At 30.3% G+C, this 18,164-nt stretch overlaps 3 protein-coding genes across 8 annotated transcripts; 2 read left to right on the forward strand and 1 right to left on the reverse strand.

Annotated features, from left to right (window-relative positions):
- Positions 1–1,758: 1,758 nt before the first annotated feature.
- On the forward strand, positions 1,759–7,053 carry anchor (integral membrane protein GPR155 homolog anchor). Of its 2 annotated transcripts, none has more exons than XM_029300695.2 (12): positions 1,759–1,993; positions 2,282–2,461; positions 2,565–2,695; positions 2,893–3,182; positions 3,265–4,076; positions 4,174–4,241; positions 4,316–4,462; positions 4,545–4,684; positions 4,836–5,001; positions 5,069–5,228; positions 5,297–5,483; positions 5,681–7,053. In XM_029300695.2, the coding sequence occupies exons 2-12, from the start codon at positions 2,459–2,461 to the stop codon at positions 5,992–5,994; spliced, it is 2,418 nt and encodes an 805-aa protein (XP_029156528.1). In that variant the 5' UTR covers positions 1,759–1,993; positions 2,282–2,458; the 3' UTR covers positions 5,995–7,053. The 2 variants fall into 2 exon arrangements, with proteins under 2 accessions (XP_029156528.1, XP_029156529.1); XM_029300696.2 differs by having other exon boundaries at positions 1,759–1,896.
- On the reverse strand, positions 5,297–9,189 carry Elp5 (Elongator complex protein 5). 3 transcript variants are annotated; one of them, XM_029300707.2, is made up of 4 exons: positions 9,036–9,189; positions 8,099–8,160; positions 7,223–8,015; positions 5,297–5,928 (listed from the first exon to the last, which is right to left on the reverse strand). In XM_029300707.2, the coding sequence occupies exons 2-3, from the start codon at positions 8,157–8,159 to the stop codon at positions 7,225–7,227; spliced, it is 852 nt and encodes a 283-aa protein (XP_029156540.2). In that variant the 5' UTR covers position 8,160; positions 9,036–9,189; the 3' UTR covers positions 5,297–5,928; positions 7,223–7,224. The 3 variants fall into 3 exon arrangements, with proteins under 3 accessions (XP_029156540.2, XP_029156539.2, XP_029156538.2); XM_029300706.2 differs by lacking the exon at positions 9,036–9,189 and adding an exon at positions 8,308–8,678; XM_029300705.2 differs by lacking the exon at positions 9,036–9,189 and having other exon boundaries at positions 8,099–8,678.
- Positions 9,190–9,414: 225 nt separating this feature from the next.
- Positions 9,415–18,154, forward strand: Madm (MLF1-adaptor molecule). Of its 3 annotated transcripts, none has more exons than XM_029300698.2 (12): positions 9,415–9,702; positions 9,932–10,275; positions 11,655–11,741; positions 12,463–12,687; positions 12,773–12,903; positions 13,015–13,109; positions 15,507–15,590; positions 15,665–15,952; positions 16,077–16,236; positions 16,324–16,510; positions 16,602–16,721; positions 16,809–18,154. In XM_029300698.2, exons 2-12 carry the CDS (start codon positions 10,147–10,149, stop codon positions 17,112–17,114), a joined length of 1,812 nt encoding a protein of 603 aa, XP_029156531.2. In that variant the 5' UTR covers positions 9,415–9,702; positions 9,932–10,146; the 3' UTR covers positions 17,115–18,154. The 3 variants fall into 3 exon arrangements, with proteins under 3 accessions (XP_029156531.2, XP_029156532.2, XP_029156530.2); XM_029300699.2 differs by having other exon boundaries at positions 9,935–10,275; XM_029300697.2 differs by having other exon boundaries at positions 9,415–10,275.
- The last annotated feature ends 10 nt before the right edge of the window (positions 18,155–18,164 follow it).

The following is an 18,164-nucleotide window of genomic DNA, read 5'->3' on the forward strand; positions in this document are numbered from 1 at the left end:
TGTTCCAATTTTTATTTTGATAATCTGATAATATCCCCATCTAAAAAGACAAAAGATAAAATTAATAACAACAATATTTAGAAAAGATTAATATAGATGTGGATAGAAATTGACACTCGCCAGTATTATAATAAAAATTAATGAACTCCTTATCTCTTGACCAAACTGGTAAATATATTTGTTAATTACAATCTCGACGTTTTGACCATTATTTTTAGGTCCTTTTCAAGCGATCTATATAGTGAAAAATGGAGAAAATTACAAGATATAGTAATCAATATACAAATAAATGAGAAAGATATAAACTTACAAGATGTAATTAGACAATTATAGGAGAAACTCCTTCTGTCAATTGATACACTTCAGGCACATTCGACAATTATTCATCAACTAAGCGATCTTTATTATTAAGTCATATATGTTATGAAGATTTTTGGTGTCCTTTTGTAAATTTATTGTGTTATTGTTTTTCTTGATATAGACCATTTCAATATATAAATATTTTTTGTATATTTTACATAAAGAAAAACATACTAAGAAAAGAGAGATTATGCTGAAATGTTCTATATTAAGAAAAACAATAACACAATAAATTTACAAAAGAATACCGAAAATCTTAATAACATATATATGACTTAATAATAAAGGTCGCTTAGTTGCTGAATAATTTTACTTATATATATATAAGTATAATATCACTTGAAATAAGAATAATTTCACTTGGAAAGAACCTAAAAATAATAGTCGAAACGTCATGATTGTAATTAACAAATATATTTGCCACTTTGGTCAAGTTCATTAATTTTTAGAAAAGATCTTTTATAATCTTTATATCTTCAGGTGTTAAAAGAAAAGTTTCAGATCTTCCGAGAGATACAAGTAACATGGCAATTAATTGGATTTATTGAAGCTCTAGAAAATTCATAATACACTGTTAAATAATCTTATCGTTCGATAATTGAGCACATAATATATCGCGATTATTTTTATATAATAAAACAATAATTTCTAGCAATAATTTTAATATGATATTTTAGTATGTGAAAAAGATTATCATCTTTGCATATTTAATGTTACATGTCAAATTGCGTTATAAATTTATATATTTTTAAAATATATATTACGAAAGATTATTTATATGTATATTTATCTAATATATTTTATTTTTTCCATAAAAAAATAATTAATTTATTAATGCTAAAAGTAATGCTTTAAATATATAGGAATACAAGATATAGTTTATAAATATTTTATAAGAAAAATGTTATATATATGTATAATACATTTTTGTGTAAATATATAAAGATATTGTATATGTATTAAATATTGATAAAAATTTATATCAACTTTCTATGTTTCTTAATTTAGGATGCAAATTATTCGGCATAACCATATAAAGCTGCATTGCGCTAAATTAAGGAGGTTATATATAAAAAGGATCGAAACGTTCAATTTAAATAGAAAAGTATTTTATAATAATAATTGTTGCTAATTTGTGCATTTTATTCTTAGTCTGTGTCCATCTTGAATTTGTATTTGCATCGAGCCTTTTCGATTTATTATAATAAATCAAATGTAACAAACCATGTATCTCTCCCTTCTTCACGTTCCGGCTAAGTGCTAACATTTTAAAAACTTACTCAGCTGAAATCAGCTGATTACACCTGAACACGTGACTGCTTCGCGCAAGTCATATGACGCGCAAGGAGCCAATTGCGGCGCACTTCGCTCGCTTGCTGAGACCGCCAATATTCGCGACTCGCGACTGCGCGGTTATCACCTGCGACGTGCGTGCAATGAATGGCGTACGTTATGCCGGACTTCGTCCTTGCGCCTAATGATTGATAGCAATCTCGATTCACATCTCTTGTTGCTAAAAATTGAGAATATTCGCCGGTACTCGGAAATTTTCCCTTCTTTTAACGCATTTTCGACTAGAAAAGCGTGTATTTCGAATGATCGACATATTTCTTACTATACAGTGACGTTTTAGGTATTTGTGCGATAAAGTGTCAAATCATCCTGTATATTTTATACTATCAAAACGTCTCGCTGTCTGAAATAACTTATTCTTTTTCTTTAACAAGAAAATAGTTTTTGATTTTACATAATTTTCATATCTTTACATGTGTGCACATATTGAAATACATATTTTTTACAATTGATTTTCACTTTCTCTAAACATATGTTACTAACAAATCTATTAAAGTGCAAAAGAATGAATGTGAAAGCATTAAAATTATATAAAGAACTAAAAGAAAACTCTTGTGTGTGATTACAGGTTCTTGTATTTTTAAAACAAGGATATTCTTTGTTTTATATTAATGGAAATATGAAAACTTCATATGAGTTTATTACACAAAAAGATTACTGTTACAGCATTAATTACGATATATTAAAGAGATGATATTTTATTGATATAACAGAAAGTAGAATTGTATTAATTTAGTAGAAAAAAATGGTATGTATATTATAGAAATAAAATAAATATCCTTTTTTATTATGCTACTTGCAAATTTATATTATATAAGATATTTCTTATCTTATACTTTTTTAAATTTTAGACTAAACAAGAAAGTGTACTATCAACTTATTTATCTTCGAACACCAATCAATATTCCACACAGACGGAGGATGAACCAACAGATAATTTATATCTTGCACTGATACAATGCTTTGGTATTATATTATGTGGGTAAGAATGCATTTATTGATTGTCTAAATAGTCAAATGGGGAAACTATTAAAAATTTGAATATAACATATTCTCAAACCTCTCAGACTGTAATATTGTTCTTCATTCTTTTCACATATTAAATATAAATTAAATGATTTATATAAATGATTAATTGAAATTTTTATACTAGTAATAATGAGAATATATATTTTACAGATATCTAGCAGGAAGGTTTGGTATGATGACCAAAACCGAAGCAAATGGTCTGAATACTTTTGTTGGCACTTTTGCTCTGCCATCATTAATCTTCATGTCTTTGGCTAAACTTGATTTCACATTGGTGAACTGGAAATTTCTGCTTGCTGTATTGCTTGCTAAGAGCAGTGTGTTTATTACTGTACTTGCAGTTTCATTAGTAATTAAAAAGCCATCGAATCCTGGACGTGCTGCTCTCTTTGCAATATTTACTACTCAAAGCAATGATTTTGCTATTGGATATCCCATGAGTGAGAACAATGGAATATTTACACATAATTCTATGCTATTTTATAGTATGTAATTTATTCACACTAAATATCGTCTTTTCAGTTAATGCTTTATATGGAAAAACTCATCCAGAATATGCTGCATATCTATATCTGATGGCGCCTATATCGCTGGCCATTTTAAATCCGATTGGTTTTGTACTGTTGGAAATAGGCAAGCGACGTGTGGAAGAGCACACAAATTGTAAAAATATGGTTTATTCCATTGTGAAAGGTGTCGTATTAAATCCAGTGCTGTTCATGACAGTCTTGGGCATTGTAGGCAATCTTATATTTAGTCACAGTGTACCACGCTTACTCGCCGCAATTCTTGAAGTACTTGGTAACGCTTTCTCTGCTAGCGCATTGTTCCTTCTTGGCTCAATGATGGTAGGAAAGATACACAAATTGAAAGGTACAGCGCTAGTTATACCGGGTATATTGATTTCGGTGAAATTGCTAGTCTTGCCTCTAGTCATAAGAGAATCTATTATTCTCTTGAATGCCGGAGATAACTTGACGGAAACGAGAAATTTGAGCACTTATGGTTTCCTGTATGGTACTATCCCGACAGCACCGGCTCTATTTATTTTCACTTTACGATATAATCTCGAAATCGATCTGATCGCCTCAGCAATGGTAGCTTGTACGTTTCTCTCTGCCCCGCTCATGTTTATATCGGCTAAAGTGATCAATGCAGTTTACGCTGGAAGTACGTCGGCTAATTATGCACGGCAATTAAATATTTTTTCCTTTGACATAAGCGTTGCGTCAGCAATAGCTTGCATATGGTTGTTGATATGTTTCCTTGGATTTGGACGGAAAAGATATAATCAAGTCACTCATCGATGCACCCTGTGTCTCGTAATTGCGCAGGTATATATATATATATAAAACAAATTATTAAGTTGTGTTTCTACATTGTATATAGTCAGTTTAATTTCATATACAATATATTTTTCATATATTTCAGCTTGCAGCAGCAGTGGGTGTGATAATTTGGTCAACACTGGACCCAAACGCTAATCGATCAACATTATGGTAATAAAAATGTTATACTATGATTATTTTCTATTAAATAGAATTTTATTATTAATCGTTTATATTAATTATAGGTATATTCAATTCATTTTAATAACTACTGGCGTATATGCAAGCAGAGTTTGGACGGCTGCAATTGCAGCAATATTACTATTTCTGAGTTCACGTTCGTTGTCCTTTGTTGAAAATCTACAAAAATGGTTTTATCCTATTGGTTGGGGGTAAGGATACATGTTTTTCTCTAATTTTTTATACAAATATTTCTACTCGCGATATATTTATATAATGTATAATAATTTACAGAATACCACTTTTAATGGTGATAATAATGTGCACGACTGTTACATTACCTCCTTCTGAATTTGATTTAAAAAATCCGAATTTTCAATTGGGCAGAACTCAAGCTGCTGCATCTTCATTCATATTAATATTCTGCTTTATAGGTACATTTTAATTAGAGATATTAATTCACATTTTTTATATTTAGCAACATGTATGTTTTAAATTAGTATTATAATATGTTGCTGTATTTTATGAAGACATTTTTAATATCTTAATGATATAGAATTTTTTTAATAACTATTTTTTATATAGTGACATTAGGTTGTTTGATCTTACAACAAAGATATCAAAGAAGGCACATTACAATAGAGTCATATGAACGTGTACGGAATAATACAGAAAATACTATAATTGAAAATAATGAGAGAAATATAGTAGATGTAGAAGATTTAGGTTCTCCATTAATTAATGCATCTCGGTAAGTTCATAAAATATAGAAATATGTGAATAAAAGTTTGCAAATTAACTATAAACAATATTTTCAGAATTGGCTGTGAATTTCAAAATGGTTGTTCCAATGGAGCATGCAGAGCTGATGATGTAGAGAGAGATTGCGATGAAGAAAATGAAACAAATACAGATAACGATCCGCAAATTTTACGACATCTCGTTTTCCTTATTTTACTATTGTGCTCCATGTTTGTTGTGCGTAAATTGCTTTTATCAATTGGACATTATTAAGATATTGTGAAATCAATGCTGACATATTATAGGGCTTATCGATATCTGTTGGAACATTAATAATGGAGCAATTAACTGGTATTTATGCCGAAGTTGCATTTTTGGATGTCGCGTTCAATTTTGGACAATCTTTAATAGCTTTTGCCATCTTTGGATTAGATCCTAGTTTGGGTAAATTAGGAAGTTGGTTGCAAAAAATGTGCAAGAAGTGGCAATCTGGTATGGTTTCTCTAACATAATACTCTAACATCATTTTATATACATTTCATATTTATACACAAGTTTATGTGTATTTATGCACATAAATTATGCACAATATATAAAATTATAACTAGGTTAATTTTTTTATAGAAAATGAACTTATTGATTGATACATGTATTGATTGATATATGTTAATAATATTTTATATTTACAGGAAAAGAATTACAATTACCTTGTGAAGATGCTCTCAGTTCAGAAGCAAGGACGATCCGAGAACAGTTTAATCGATGTCATTTAGAGGCATGTCGAGCACGTATATCTATGTGCCGTAGGCGATTGTTGAAAGTATACAAAGGAGTCTTTTCGGGATCAGATTTGGTCAACTGGTTGCTTGAAGTCGGAATTGTCAGCAGTCGAGAGGACGCTGTACAATATGGTCGTTGTTTGTTAGAGAGTAGAGTCCTGCAACATGTCGATGGTACACATCACTTTTATGATCAAAATCTTCTATATACGTTCAATATATAACTAAATTTTCGAATGTTTTCGACGAGGCAAATTAGTTCTATTTGTATCAATATTTCAAATATTGAATATTTGAATAAGAAAATCGAAAGAAATAACTTAATTATGATAATTTGTTATAAAATTGAAACTTCTATATTCTTTATGTTGATTTATGGCTTTAGATTGAATAATTTTCTTTAAGAGAAAAAGATCTCTACTATTCATAAAAGTAAGAATGAAATTAATATCAAAATAATGCATAGATGAAGATAAGTTTACTGGCTAAACTATCATGACTATGAATAGAATTTAACTGTGTTTGAAATTTTTTGAAAAGCACAACAAATTGTTTTATTTAATTTATTTACACAGTTTTTATTTTGTTAAAATTTTATTTATGTGGTGTAATTTATTTAGGACATCTCGGAAAAACGATCAAAAAGAGAAATATCTTTTTAAATATTTATGTTAATGAAACGCGACGCATAATTTTTTTGCACAGTAGGATAATATATTCCTATTCAGTGAAATTCAGCATCAGTATTAAATGGTTTTTTGTTAACTATTTACTACAATTAATTAATTATGTATCAAATGAGTAAAGGCTGTGTTTAATATATTATATACTTCACTCTCAATATACAGTTTAACATAGAGAAATCTCCTACAAAAAGGCTATTTTTATATGCTAAAATCTTAATTATTTAGTATAATATATTTAATTCAAAGTGTGATATAATGGAAATAATGATTGAAGAATAAAGAAGAAAATATAAAAAGTATTTTTAAACTATTGCAATGTTTATATCAAACATTTTACTTTTTTATTCTGCATTAATATTTAAAATATACACAAAAGATTTAATAGTTTATATTACTGATCATGACGAAAAATGTATGATAAGAAGTTTCGAGTAAGGTTTCTTCAATGAATACAATAGCTTGACATTTTTTATTAGACCGAATCTGATTTTATTTCTTATAATGTACTATTTATTGTTTTATTAATTTATTAGAATAAATCTTTATATATACTATGTATAATGCCGATAGATAATAAATACACGAATTATATCAAAAATGCAAATGCTTATTGATATACAAAATTATTTCCTCTTTTTTTTTATTATTATAAAATATATACTGGATGCTTAAAAAAAATTTGGAGAACAATAAATTACATAAAAGACAGTTTTATATAAAAATATGTATTATAAACATGTTTTTATAAATCAGAACTTTTACAAACCCCTAAAAACATAAATCATCATCAGGATCCTCTTCATCTATATCATCTACATCATCTGGATGATAAAATATTTTAGATGTATTTGTTGCATTTAGAGTATAAGGTAAAGGTGTTTTATCTCTTTGTTCCATTTCTCGAGCATTCATCTCTATCCTAAACGACGATTCAATTTTTACTGATTGATTTTCATTTACTTCTGACTTGCGACCATTTGTTGTTGCAATCTTTTCAGCATAAATCTGATAAGATATACTATCTTGTTTTATTATTTCTGTTTGACATATTAAAGAACTGCTCAATTTTCTAAAGATGAGTCTTGCAGTATAAATTAAATTGTTTGTTGAATTAATTCCAGTAAATTTCTCCAGCTTAACATAAGCAGTACCCAAAGTTTCAACTGCAGGAATTTTCTGTACAAGATCTCTCCGATAAATACATATAAGTTGCGACACCTGTTTACTTAATTGTTCTATGAATCGTAGGGCTTTTGCTAGACCTACATATAGAACTAAGGAACTCAAGCAATTGACAATAACTGTATTCCGAGGTTTCAACTTGACAGTTTTAAGTATATATTCAAGATTTTTCAAATCTTTCTTTGCAACTTCATTTACATTGACAGTATAATAATCGTGTAAATGTACATTTTTGGATGTAAGCGGTCCAGGTTCATTTTCATACCATAGTTTTGGATCAGAAAATGACAACCAATCGATACTATAGTTAAGATCTTTCTCTTTCCATGCCTGTAGCCATCCAGCTATCAATGCTCCTGCATACATTACATCTAATCCTGTGAAGTAATTAATATTTTTTTTGCAAAATATATATAAACTGTTGACTTAGATTGAGTAATTTATTTAAGAAATAACCAACCTTCATCTATAACAATTACTTTTGCTCCTTCTAGTATAGGCAATGTTTCTATGTATGCCATTCTGCGTAACACAATACGTAGTTGCACAAAGAAAAAAAAAGAGATAAAATATTTATGGCACAGTTGTGATAATTACGATGAAAAAAAAAAAAAATACAAAGAAAACCGATAATGTACTTAGAAAAGGTATGATTACGTCAACACTCACTGTGGATATGTGATATTGGATGCTATTTGATATACTTTGTGCAACTTTATCAATAAAATATTAGTAATATGTGTATTTAAACGTAATCATTACACAATGTATCACGCAGACGTCAAGTGACAAACTAATAATTCGACACATGTTGCTTCTTCGAACGCATATCGCATCGTATCGCACATAAGTCAACAAGCATAACCAATCATCCAAGTCATTGGGTTAAAACGGACATTTTATATGTCGAAATCGAATCATCGTTTAGTAAAATGATCACTAATTTTTATTCGAATCTCCAATAAAGATAATATATTTTTATTCAAGAGTCAATATATATAAAAAAAAAATAGATAAATATTTTCCATACACGCTAAATGCGATAATATCGATATTGAGTTTCGAGATAAATCGATTTTTCCAAAGATTGAAATCATCACTTCAAAAAAGTCCAGAAAGAAATATCTACTAAAAAATTCTATATATATATATATATATATATGTATATGTATAAAAGACGTTTATATTATAATAATTGCTTATTACTTTTAAATTCTAGAACACACTGCGCATATTAATTTTTTATACGCCTTTATCTCTCCAAATGAATCATCACAGATATATATATATATATATATATATATGTATATATATATATATATATTGATTCCTCAGCTTATTTCTGTCAAAATTTATTAGTGAATGTTTTTAAATAAAATATAAAATTATATAAATACCTGTAAATAAATATCAAATATCGGGTGTTTTTGTTTCAAAATGAGATTCTTTATAATTCTTACAAAATTCTATTTTTTCTTCTTCCAATATCCGGATATATATACTATAGTAAAAAGAGAAGAGAAGAAAAGAGGAAAATATATATACAAGAAGAAGACGCAAAAGCTGTAGACGTAAAATATCAATATTTCATTAAAAACATCGTGCTGGCTGATGCCTCTCCACGCGACACGAACAAACGAAAATAACAAAGAGAGTGCGTTCCTCGAGCGACGAGGGCGCGCGGTGATTGGCCTCCGCTCGTCGTGGAGGGCGTGTCGCGGGCGACTCGCCGACAGATGGCGTCGCGCTCGCGGACGAGACGGAGCGTCGAAAGGGGCGATCATCGTGATCGCGACTGACGTACGTGATCGAAGGCATAGGCGAAGATGAGTGCCAGAGTGTGTGTCACATCGAGGCAGTTTCGCTCACAATAGGGAGGTTTTATTTTGACAGTGCGATACGCGAGCGGGTAGCGCGATGTTCAGCACCACGACGCGTCCCTGAGCGAAGCCGAGTAGCGTCGATTAGCGCGCGTACGTCGCGTAAGATCAGAAATATCGTCGCTCCAGGTCTCAGCCAGTCGGAGACGAGCGGGCGCGCTGTGTGCACCTGCATGTGTCACTTGTGAGTGCAGTGCGACCAGGGCACGTAGTAGTACCCTACCCTATCCTACACGCGTATTCTTACGCACGAGTAAACGCGCGGTGCGCCGTTGTTTGCGACATTGTTATTATTATTATTATTACTATTGTTATTATTATTATTATTGTTGTTGTTGCTGCCACTGCCGTTGCGGTCTTCGTCTTCGTCGTCGTCATCGTCGCCGCCGCCGCTGTTCCTGTTGCTCCTGTAGCAGACACCGACGACGCTGCCGCTGTCGCCGCTGTTGTTTTCCTCGTACATCCTCACCACGAGTCACAGTACGTCGCCGGTCGTTGTCGTGGCGGGAGCCCGATGCGAGGCTGAAGGAAAGAGAGAGACAGAGAGACAGAGCATCATCGCCGTCGTCACCGATGAGTTTGGCCTGCTGTTCGCTGCTGCCTCTCTAACTAATCGCAAGCGTGTGTGATGCCCGGGAGCCGCTCCAGCACGGACCCAGAGCACAAGTCACCGCGGGAAAGTGGTGAAGACTCCGAGGATGAGAGCGAAATCCTGGAAGAGAGCCCGTGCGGGCGGTGGCTTAAACGCCGGGAAGAGGTACATCTTCCTTTCAATTATTACATTCATTCTGTACAGTTTCATACCTCTCCGCTGGTGTGGGGAGGGCTTTTGCACACTGGACCATTTTGCATTCGAGGCATTGCAACTTTCCACAGTATGCAACATTTTCTAACAAACATCACCGCAGAAAACATATCAGAAATGTTTTTGTTCTTTTGCACGTCATTTAGATGTCTTTTAAAACTTGATTAACATTTCTAATGTTTATTGTTGTTGGAACATAGATTAATAATATTGATTTGCTATATGATTTCTATATTGGTTTTTACTACTTGTTTAGCTGATTGTTCCAAGAGTGATTTTCTGTTTTTTTAGGTTCTTGCAGTCACTAGAATCATATGTTAAGTTATTTTATGTAAATTATTTTATTAATGATGTTTCTAATGTATAATGATCAATATTTTCATAACATAGTATAAGCAGGCTGTAATTATCATAAAAACACTCTGAGGACTTAATCGCATAATATTGCATTCACATCTTTCTTTATATCTTAATTTTATTTGCAATATATTTTTTCTGAAACAGTATCATTAACATGAATTTGTTTAAAATGATTTTGACAATGTATAGTAATAAATATTAGAACAACTTATTTCAAGTTGCATTTATACAGGTGGACGTATGTACACAGATGGTTCTATTATATGCAGATTATTGTGAATTTGCTTTTGTGTAACATAAATATTTCTTTTGTATTATTGAATATCTCTTATTATTTGGTATGCTTCATCTGTAGCTTAAGTCATAGCAGATTCTTGGCAAAAACATCTCACCAATATTAAGCTCATTCATATTTTATCCTAAAATTAGATTGCTGGCGTTCTGTTATCGAATATATAAATCAATGAAATTATTTTGATTATGCTTACCTCATCTCAGCACTTTCTAACATTATCCTTTATAAGTAAAATCATTTTTATCGCTTTAAAAGGCATTATAAAAGACTAGCTTTATACCTACATGAATTTTCTACAATTATGGTTTTGATTTTAATACGATTACATTTTGTGAATACTTTGCATATATTTTGCACATTTTTCTGTTATCTCAATATTAAAACTATGATAAATTTTTTGTTTATAAAAAATAATCTTACTATGCTTTAGGTATATGTATTTTATTTTTATGCTTCTAAACCACAGAGTAAAACTTATAATTTGATTATTATTTCCTTTAAATTAATGATATATGCTTTATAAAGTGTTATTTGTATTATAATATAATCTCTCTTAGCTTTTTTTTATTTTATGAAATAGCTTTAACATTATTTTATATACATCTGCATACGTGTATTTTTATATTTATAATGCCTATACATTTTACATTAATCATAAAAGATATATTTATTTCAGGTATATGTAGGTTCAAAATCTACGTTAGCTGAAGGTTCTAACTTTGGATCGACAAGAGGAATTGAAAACGAAGTCACTGAAATGGAAGTATGTAACATTGTGAAACAGGAAGCAGGATAATTTTTACGTTTCATTATACTTGTGTGCATTGAGTTGTTAGTTTCTCATTTCTTCAAAGCATTTTGCCGAGAATTATAATAATTTGAATGAAGACAATAACAATTTGCATATGTTATACTATTATGAACTAGCTGGACATTATTGTCTCTAATATCTGCGGTGGCAAGCCCTCCTTTGAATCATCTCCCCTCTTTAAATTCTTGACAAGGTCACATCCATGTAATAGTAAATAGGCGTTGAAATCGTTTCAATGTGCCACTTTAAGTACGTTTAAAATGGATGATTACAGTAATGCAATCCATTATACCTATATATAGACCTATAAATTGTATCAAATAAATCTGTTCAAATCGCAGCCTACGATATGCATTTATAATGCATTTACAATAAAGTATTATAAATAATATCTAAAATATCTAGATAATTGTGAACTTAAAGATATTATTAATAAGAAAGATATTATTAAGAATCTCTCATTTAGTCCTTATAAATATGACTGAATGATCTTGGGCTATCTGAATAATATTTTTAAATTTCTTAATATTTGAATGCAGCAAGAGAGATTATTTTCATATTATATACAGTGCCATATATCTGCAAATTTTTATAATAAAATAATTTCATATTTTTTTCATTTATTTTTTGTTAAGAAATATACAGGAATTAATACTTGTTTTTGTGTCTGTAGGTGGAACAGAGAGATGTTTCTGGAATTGACTGTGCTTATCTAGCAATGGACACAGAGGAGGGTGTGGAAGTAGTGTGGAACGAGGTGCAATTTTCGGAAAGAAAAAATTTCAAAGCCCAGGAAGAAAAAATACAACTCGTTTTTGAGAATCTCACGCAGTTGGAGCATCCTAACATTGTTAAATTTCATAGGTATTGGACAGATACCCATAATGACAAACCCCGAGTAAGTGCATGAATTTCTTCGTTTATATGTAAATATAGTTTATGTATATATTATTAATGAGTTTTTCTTTTATATTATTTTTCAGGTTATATTTATAACAGAATATATGTCATCCGGGTCCCTGAAACAGTTCCTAAAACGAACAAAGCGCAATGTAAAAAAGTTGCCTCTACAAGCGTGGAAACGGTGGTGTACGCAAATACTTTCTGCGCTTAGGTAATATAAACAATACTATAATGTATCATGCAAATGCAATATTTATTTCCAATTTATATATATATATATATATATATATATATATATATATATATGTTTAAAATGTTTCAGTTATTTGCATTCCTGTTCGCCTCCCATTATACATGGAAATCTTACCTGTGACACTATATTTATTCAACATAATGGTCTTGTAAAAATTGGTTCAGGTAAGTACTTGTGTAAGAAAAAAAATATAATGAACTTTCTCTGTTACATTAAATGCATAATGTATACAGAAATATCATTTTATATTTAAACAGATAGCATGTCTGTGCATTCTATTTGAATTTATAAAATCTGGTAAAAACAGATTGTCATATGGCAGGATTATTATTTTCTGAATGAAATAATCACAATTATATATCAAGATGAGACTATATGTGAGGTATCTCCATTTTTTCTCATTTGCAGGGTTATTAAAATTATACATCTTTATTTTATTAACTTTGTTTTATTAATTTCTCATAGCAAAGTAGCAAATATTACACTAATTTTTTGTCTGAGAAATGTACAAAGAGAATAGAGCACAAATTGTAATCTTAAAAACTCTCTACTACTCTTTTCTCTATTTATATATATCGTTTAAAAATGAAGAGGGTATGTTGAACTTACACTAAATTGAATGAAAATTGCAAATCTATGTTTAACATTTTTTATTCAATTTAAGTACTGAATACTGCGCCTTCCAATTCCTAAACTCTTTGTTTAACATGCTGTATTTAAAAATATAGGTGAAGCAGATATTTTTAGAATTATATTACATGCTTTTAATTTACTTTCATTATTCAATTGAAAGTAAATAAAATTTATATATGACTCAGCTTCTGATTGAACAAACATGACAAATAATACAATTCATCTTATTGTGTGCTAAAATAGGTACTTGTTTAAAGTGGCACACATGGAACTATTTTCATAAAGAAATATGTATATTTCAATTATTCTTATAAAAAAATTTTTTTTTTGAATAATTATAATTATAGGATAGTGTATATTATTAATTTTGAAGATAAATATCTTTAAAATGATATTTATTAATGTTATGTAATACACACAGGGATGCATAAAACATGAAATTATGTATTATTTAATTGTAAATAGTTAAATTTTCTTTTTTTTTTAGCATTTTCTAATAATATATATTTATATATATATATATATATATATATATATATTATATAAATATATATTTATTACATACATTATATATATATATATATATATATATATATATATATATATATATACATACATACATACATACATACATACATACATACATACATACATACATACATATATATTTATATATATGCTATATGAATGTACAAAACTATGTATGTTAAGAATCGAATATTGATTGTGATGGGAATGAATGTGGTTCTATTGAATTATATTTATTTTTGAAATAATGTTTATAATTATTTATATATATTACTACTCTTTAGATTATAAAACATTTCTCCTTGCATTTCTTTATAATGTTAGTAACATGAGTCCATTAGAAAGATTGTGTTTAAACTACCTTTTCATATTAGGAGTAACTTGAGTCCTCATTTTTAATTGTAGCAAATAGGCTAATCTAGATAATGAAAAAAACACAGCAAAGCCTTTGAAGAGAGAGGAAGTACAAATCGTACTTTCGTCCATCAAGAGGATAAATCCACCAACGTCGGTGTCCTTCAATTGGTGTTATTGTCAAAAGTGGTGAATATTCAAGAAAAAAATCTCATTTGGCAGATTGTCATCATCTAATGTCAGCTAAGTAAATTAGGAAGAGAGGTAAACAATTTCTATATTAATTATATAAGTAGTTTCTCGCGTTAAATATACAAATAATTAAAATTTATTAAAATTTTTTTCATTAGAGTGCCATTATGTTGCATTATTAATTTTCTGATTATTATTAATTGTATTTAACTATAAGAAGGGCAAAGTTTACTTGTATATCTCTTTGTCCTTTTCACAATCATCTAGCGCACGCCTTTTCATTGTATTTTAATATATATACATTTTTTTATTCGTATATCCTATAATCCTTGATAAAAAAAGAGTTCCTCAAAATTTTTCCGCTCCCAACATTTATATTTATTTTTATTCAATGAAAGTGGCTCTTTATATATAGCAGAACTGCAGTCAAATATGTAAAGCTACTTTTTCAATAAAATAATCATTTATGTTTTATTTGTACATTTTTCAAAAAAAATATATATATACTTCTCTTTTCAGAGGCACTTTCACACATGTGTATATGCGAGAATTATAATTAATTGTATGAGGACTCAAGTTATTCTTAGGATAAATATTTAGCAGAAACACAATTTTTCTAGAGTGATTTCATTCATCTCGATGTAGTCAGCAAACATACAGAACGTGTTACAAATATGTATCTAAAATATATTTGATTAATTATTAGATCATATACAATTCTGTTTGATGGCTGTCCTACAAAATTTTCTAACACATTATCAAATGCGTTCACATTAATATGTCATTTTTATGTTGATACTTAGTTTGAAATGGAACAGTTTATAAAAATGACAATAATCTTTTTCTAATTACAGTGGCTCCAGATGCAATTCATCATCACATCAAAACATGTAGGACAAATATGAAGAATACGCATTTTGTAGCCCCAGAATATGGAAGTAAGTGTATTATTTATATCTTTATACACAGATTATATATTTAATTTAAATCTTTTATTGTGTCTTTCTTTAAGATTCCGTCACACCAGCCATCGATATTTATTCGTTTGGGATGTGCGCTCTGGAAATGGCCGCGCTGGAAATTCAGGGAAACGGTGATACGGGTACAATCGTTACCGAAGAGAACATCCAGAAGACAATAGAATCTTTAGACGATGTTCAACAAAAAGATTTTATTCGTAAATGTCTTCAGGTGGACCCGCTTAGTAGACCGAGTGCAAGAGAGCTGCTATTTCATCCTCTTCTATTCGAAGTACATTCTCTCAAGTTGCTCGCAGCGCATGCCTTGGTCAACTCAGCTAGTAAGTTGAAAAGCAATTTCATTCAATAATTTGTTATTTTACTAGATGTAAAAAATAATTATGATTATATGAAATTATTTAATTATCTAAATCTTGTCTCTAATTTAATGTTGATGTTTTACAGCTAACATTTCGGAAACAATCACAGACGAAGTGTTACAAAGGCTATATGGACCAGACACTGTAGTTGTCGAAGTAAAATATCAAGGGATGTCCCCGCAACAAATTCGTTTAAGTGATATTCCGGTTACGGAAAAATTAGAAAAATTTGTTGAAGATGTAAAGTGAGTATCTCAATCACACGTGAGATACATCGGTCTGGTCTCTTACTACATCGGATAAATTGGTAACCAGTGATTTTACATTGCCAGGTATGGAATATATCCATTGACTGCGTTTATGGCGAAATTGCCCCCGCCTGTCCGACCGAGGGCGATATCGCCCGAAGTGACAGAATCGGTTAAATCGGTTACACCCGAGCCCGTGGACGTGGAGTCTCGAAGAGTAGTTAATATGATGTGTAATGTTAAGCCTAGAGAAGATAGTAGTGAATTACTTGTGAGTGGCATGCATAGAATATTTTTAGTATGCGAGATAATCTATATTATAAATAAAGCGATCTCATATCTTAAATCGATCAATTTTGCAGATGACAATATTGTTACGAATGGATGACAAGATGAATAGGCAATTGACGTGTCCTGTGAGCCAAACAGACACTTCGATGCTTCTTGCACAGGAACTTGTACATTTTGGGTTTATTAATGAGGTAGGAAATTTTTCTCGTTTTATGTAATCTGTTAGAGTTTCGGATCTACGAGCAACTTTGCACAAAATATTATATGAAATGTTACAGAACGATCGTGATAAAATAGCCAATTTAATCGAAGAGGCATTGAGGAGATATTTCAACAAGCAAATGGTGACGCCAGGAATAGTATCTTTAACTAATCTTCCTACTCAAACTACTTTATTGCTGCCCGGTTCGGAATTCCCATGTCTGCAACACTTTGACAATTCCATGTGCAACGCCACAACATCCAATAGTGATAGTGCAACTAACCTGCTGCCAAAAACCTCAGGTATATCCGTGTCAAGTAACAAGACGAATCAACGTCATGATGACGCAGAACCGCCGACAATCAGCGAGAGCGGCAGTTAACCATCCAGGATAACGTCTGATAACTCAGTTCACTGTGCCACTTTGCACGCTTTATGTATAGACTGGCTATGTATTTTTATATTTAAGTAAACGAAAAGGGAGAAAGAGTGAACGTAAAGGTGGGAGGGTGCCGTGGCTATATATATATATATATATATATATATATATATATATATATATATATATATATATATATATATATATATGTATATGTATACATACTACTCTAAGCTAAAAACGATTGCAAATTAGGGATTGCTTAGAACGTCTTTATTTTCATTTTTTCTAGACTATCAAAGTAATAACTCTGTTGTCAAATTTCGTTGTCCATCTATATGTCTAGAGTTTTTTTACGTTACACAGGCTATAACCTGTTACATAGATACATGATAAATTGACAAAGAGTGTACGAATCTAATGTAAAAAGACCAAATACTTGTGATTGTATAATTAAGAGGATAGTTAGGGGGCTTGCTGGATATTGATTCATATTTACACGAAGCTACGTACAATTTGATACTTATCTGTCGTAATTTAATCTATCAAGATATAGAGTTACGAGAATTTATTATGTATCGCGTGTTTCTCATGTCTCTAGAATTGCAAAAAGGTGAACATTAATATTTGTCGGAATTCTATATCCTGCTTTTCAAAGTGATCATATGTGTCTCATAAAATTTATTTCGTGTATACAAAAATCGAGCAGAATCAATTTAATCATGCGTACAAAACTATCTCTTCATTGTACAGCTGTTATAAAATTCATTTTAATATTTTAAAAAATATTACAAAATTTATTTTAATATTTTAAAAAATATTACGATGTACGCTCAGTTTCTTTCGAATGAATTTTGATCTCTCACCACTCTTGTTACTTTCACCAAAATACTCAGTCTATTATAAAGTCTGTCTAAAAGTGAGCGAACATACATATACAAGCGTTCACAAGAGAGAGAGAGGGGGGGGAGGGGGGGAGGGAGGAGAGGGAGAGAGAGAGAGAGAGAGAGAGAGAGAGAGAGAGAGAGAGAGAGAGAGAGAGAGAGAGAGAGA

The sequence above is a fragment of the Nylanderia fulva genome, unplaced genomic scaffold, assembly GCF_048542155.1.
Source record: "Nylanderia fulva isolate GAGA-0341 unplaced genomic scaffold, ASM4854215v1 Scaffold14, whole genome shotgun sequence".
In the NCBI taxonomy this organism is placed as follows: Eukaryota; Metazoa; Arthropoda; class Insecta; order Hymenoptera; family Formicidae; genus Nylanderia; species Nylanderia fulva.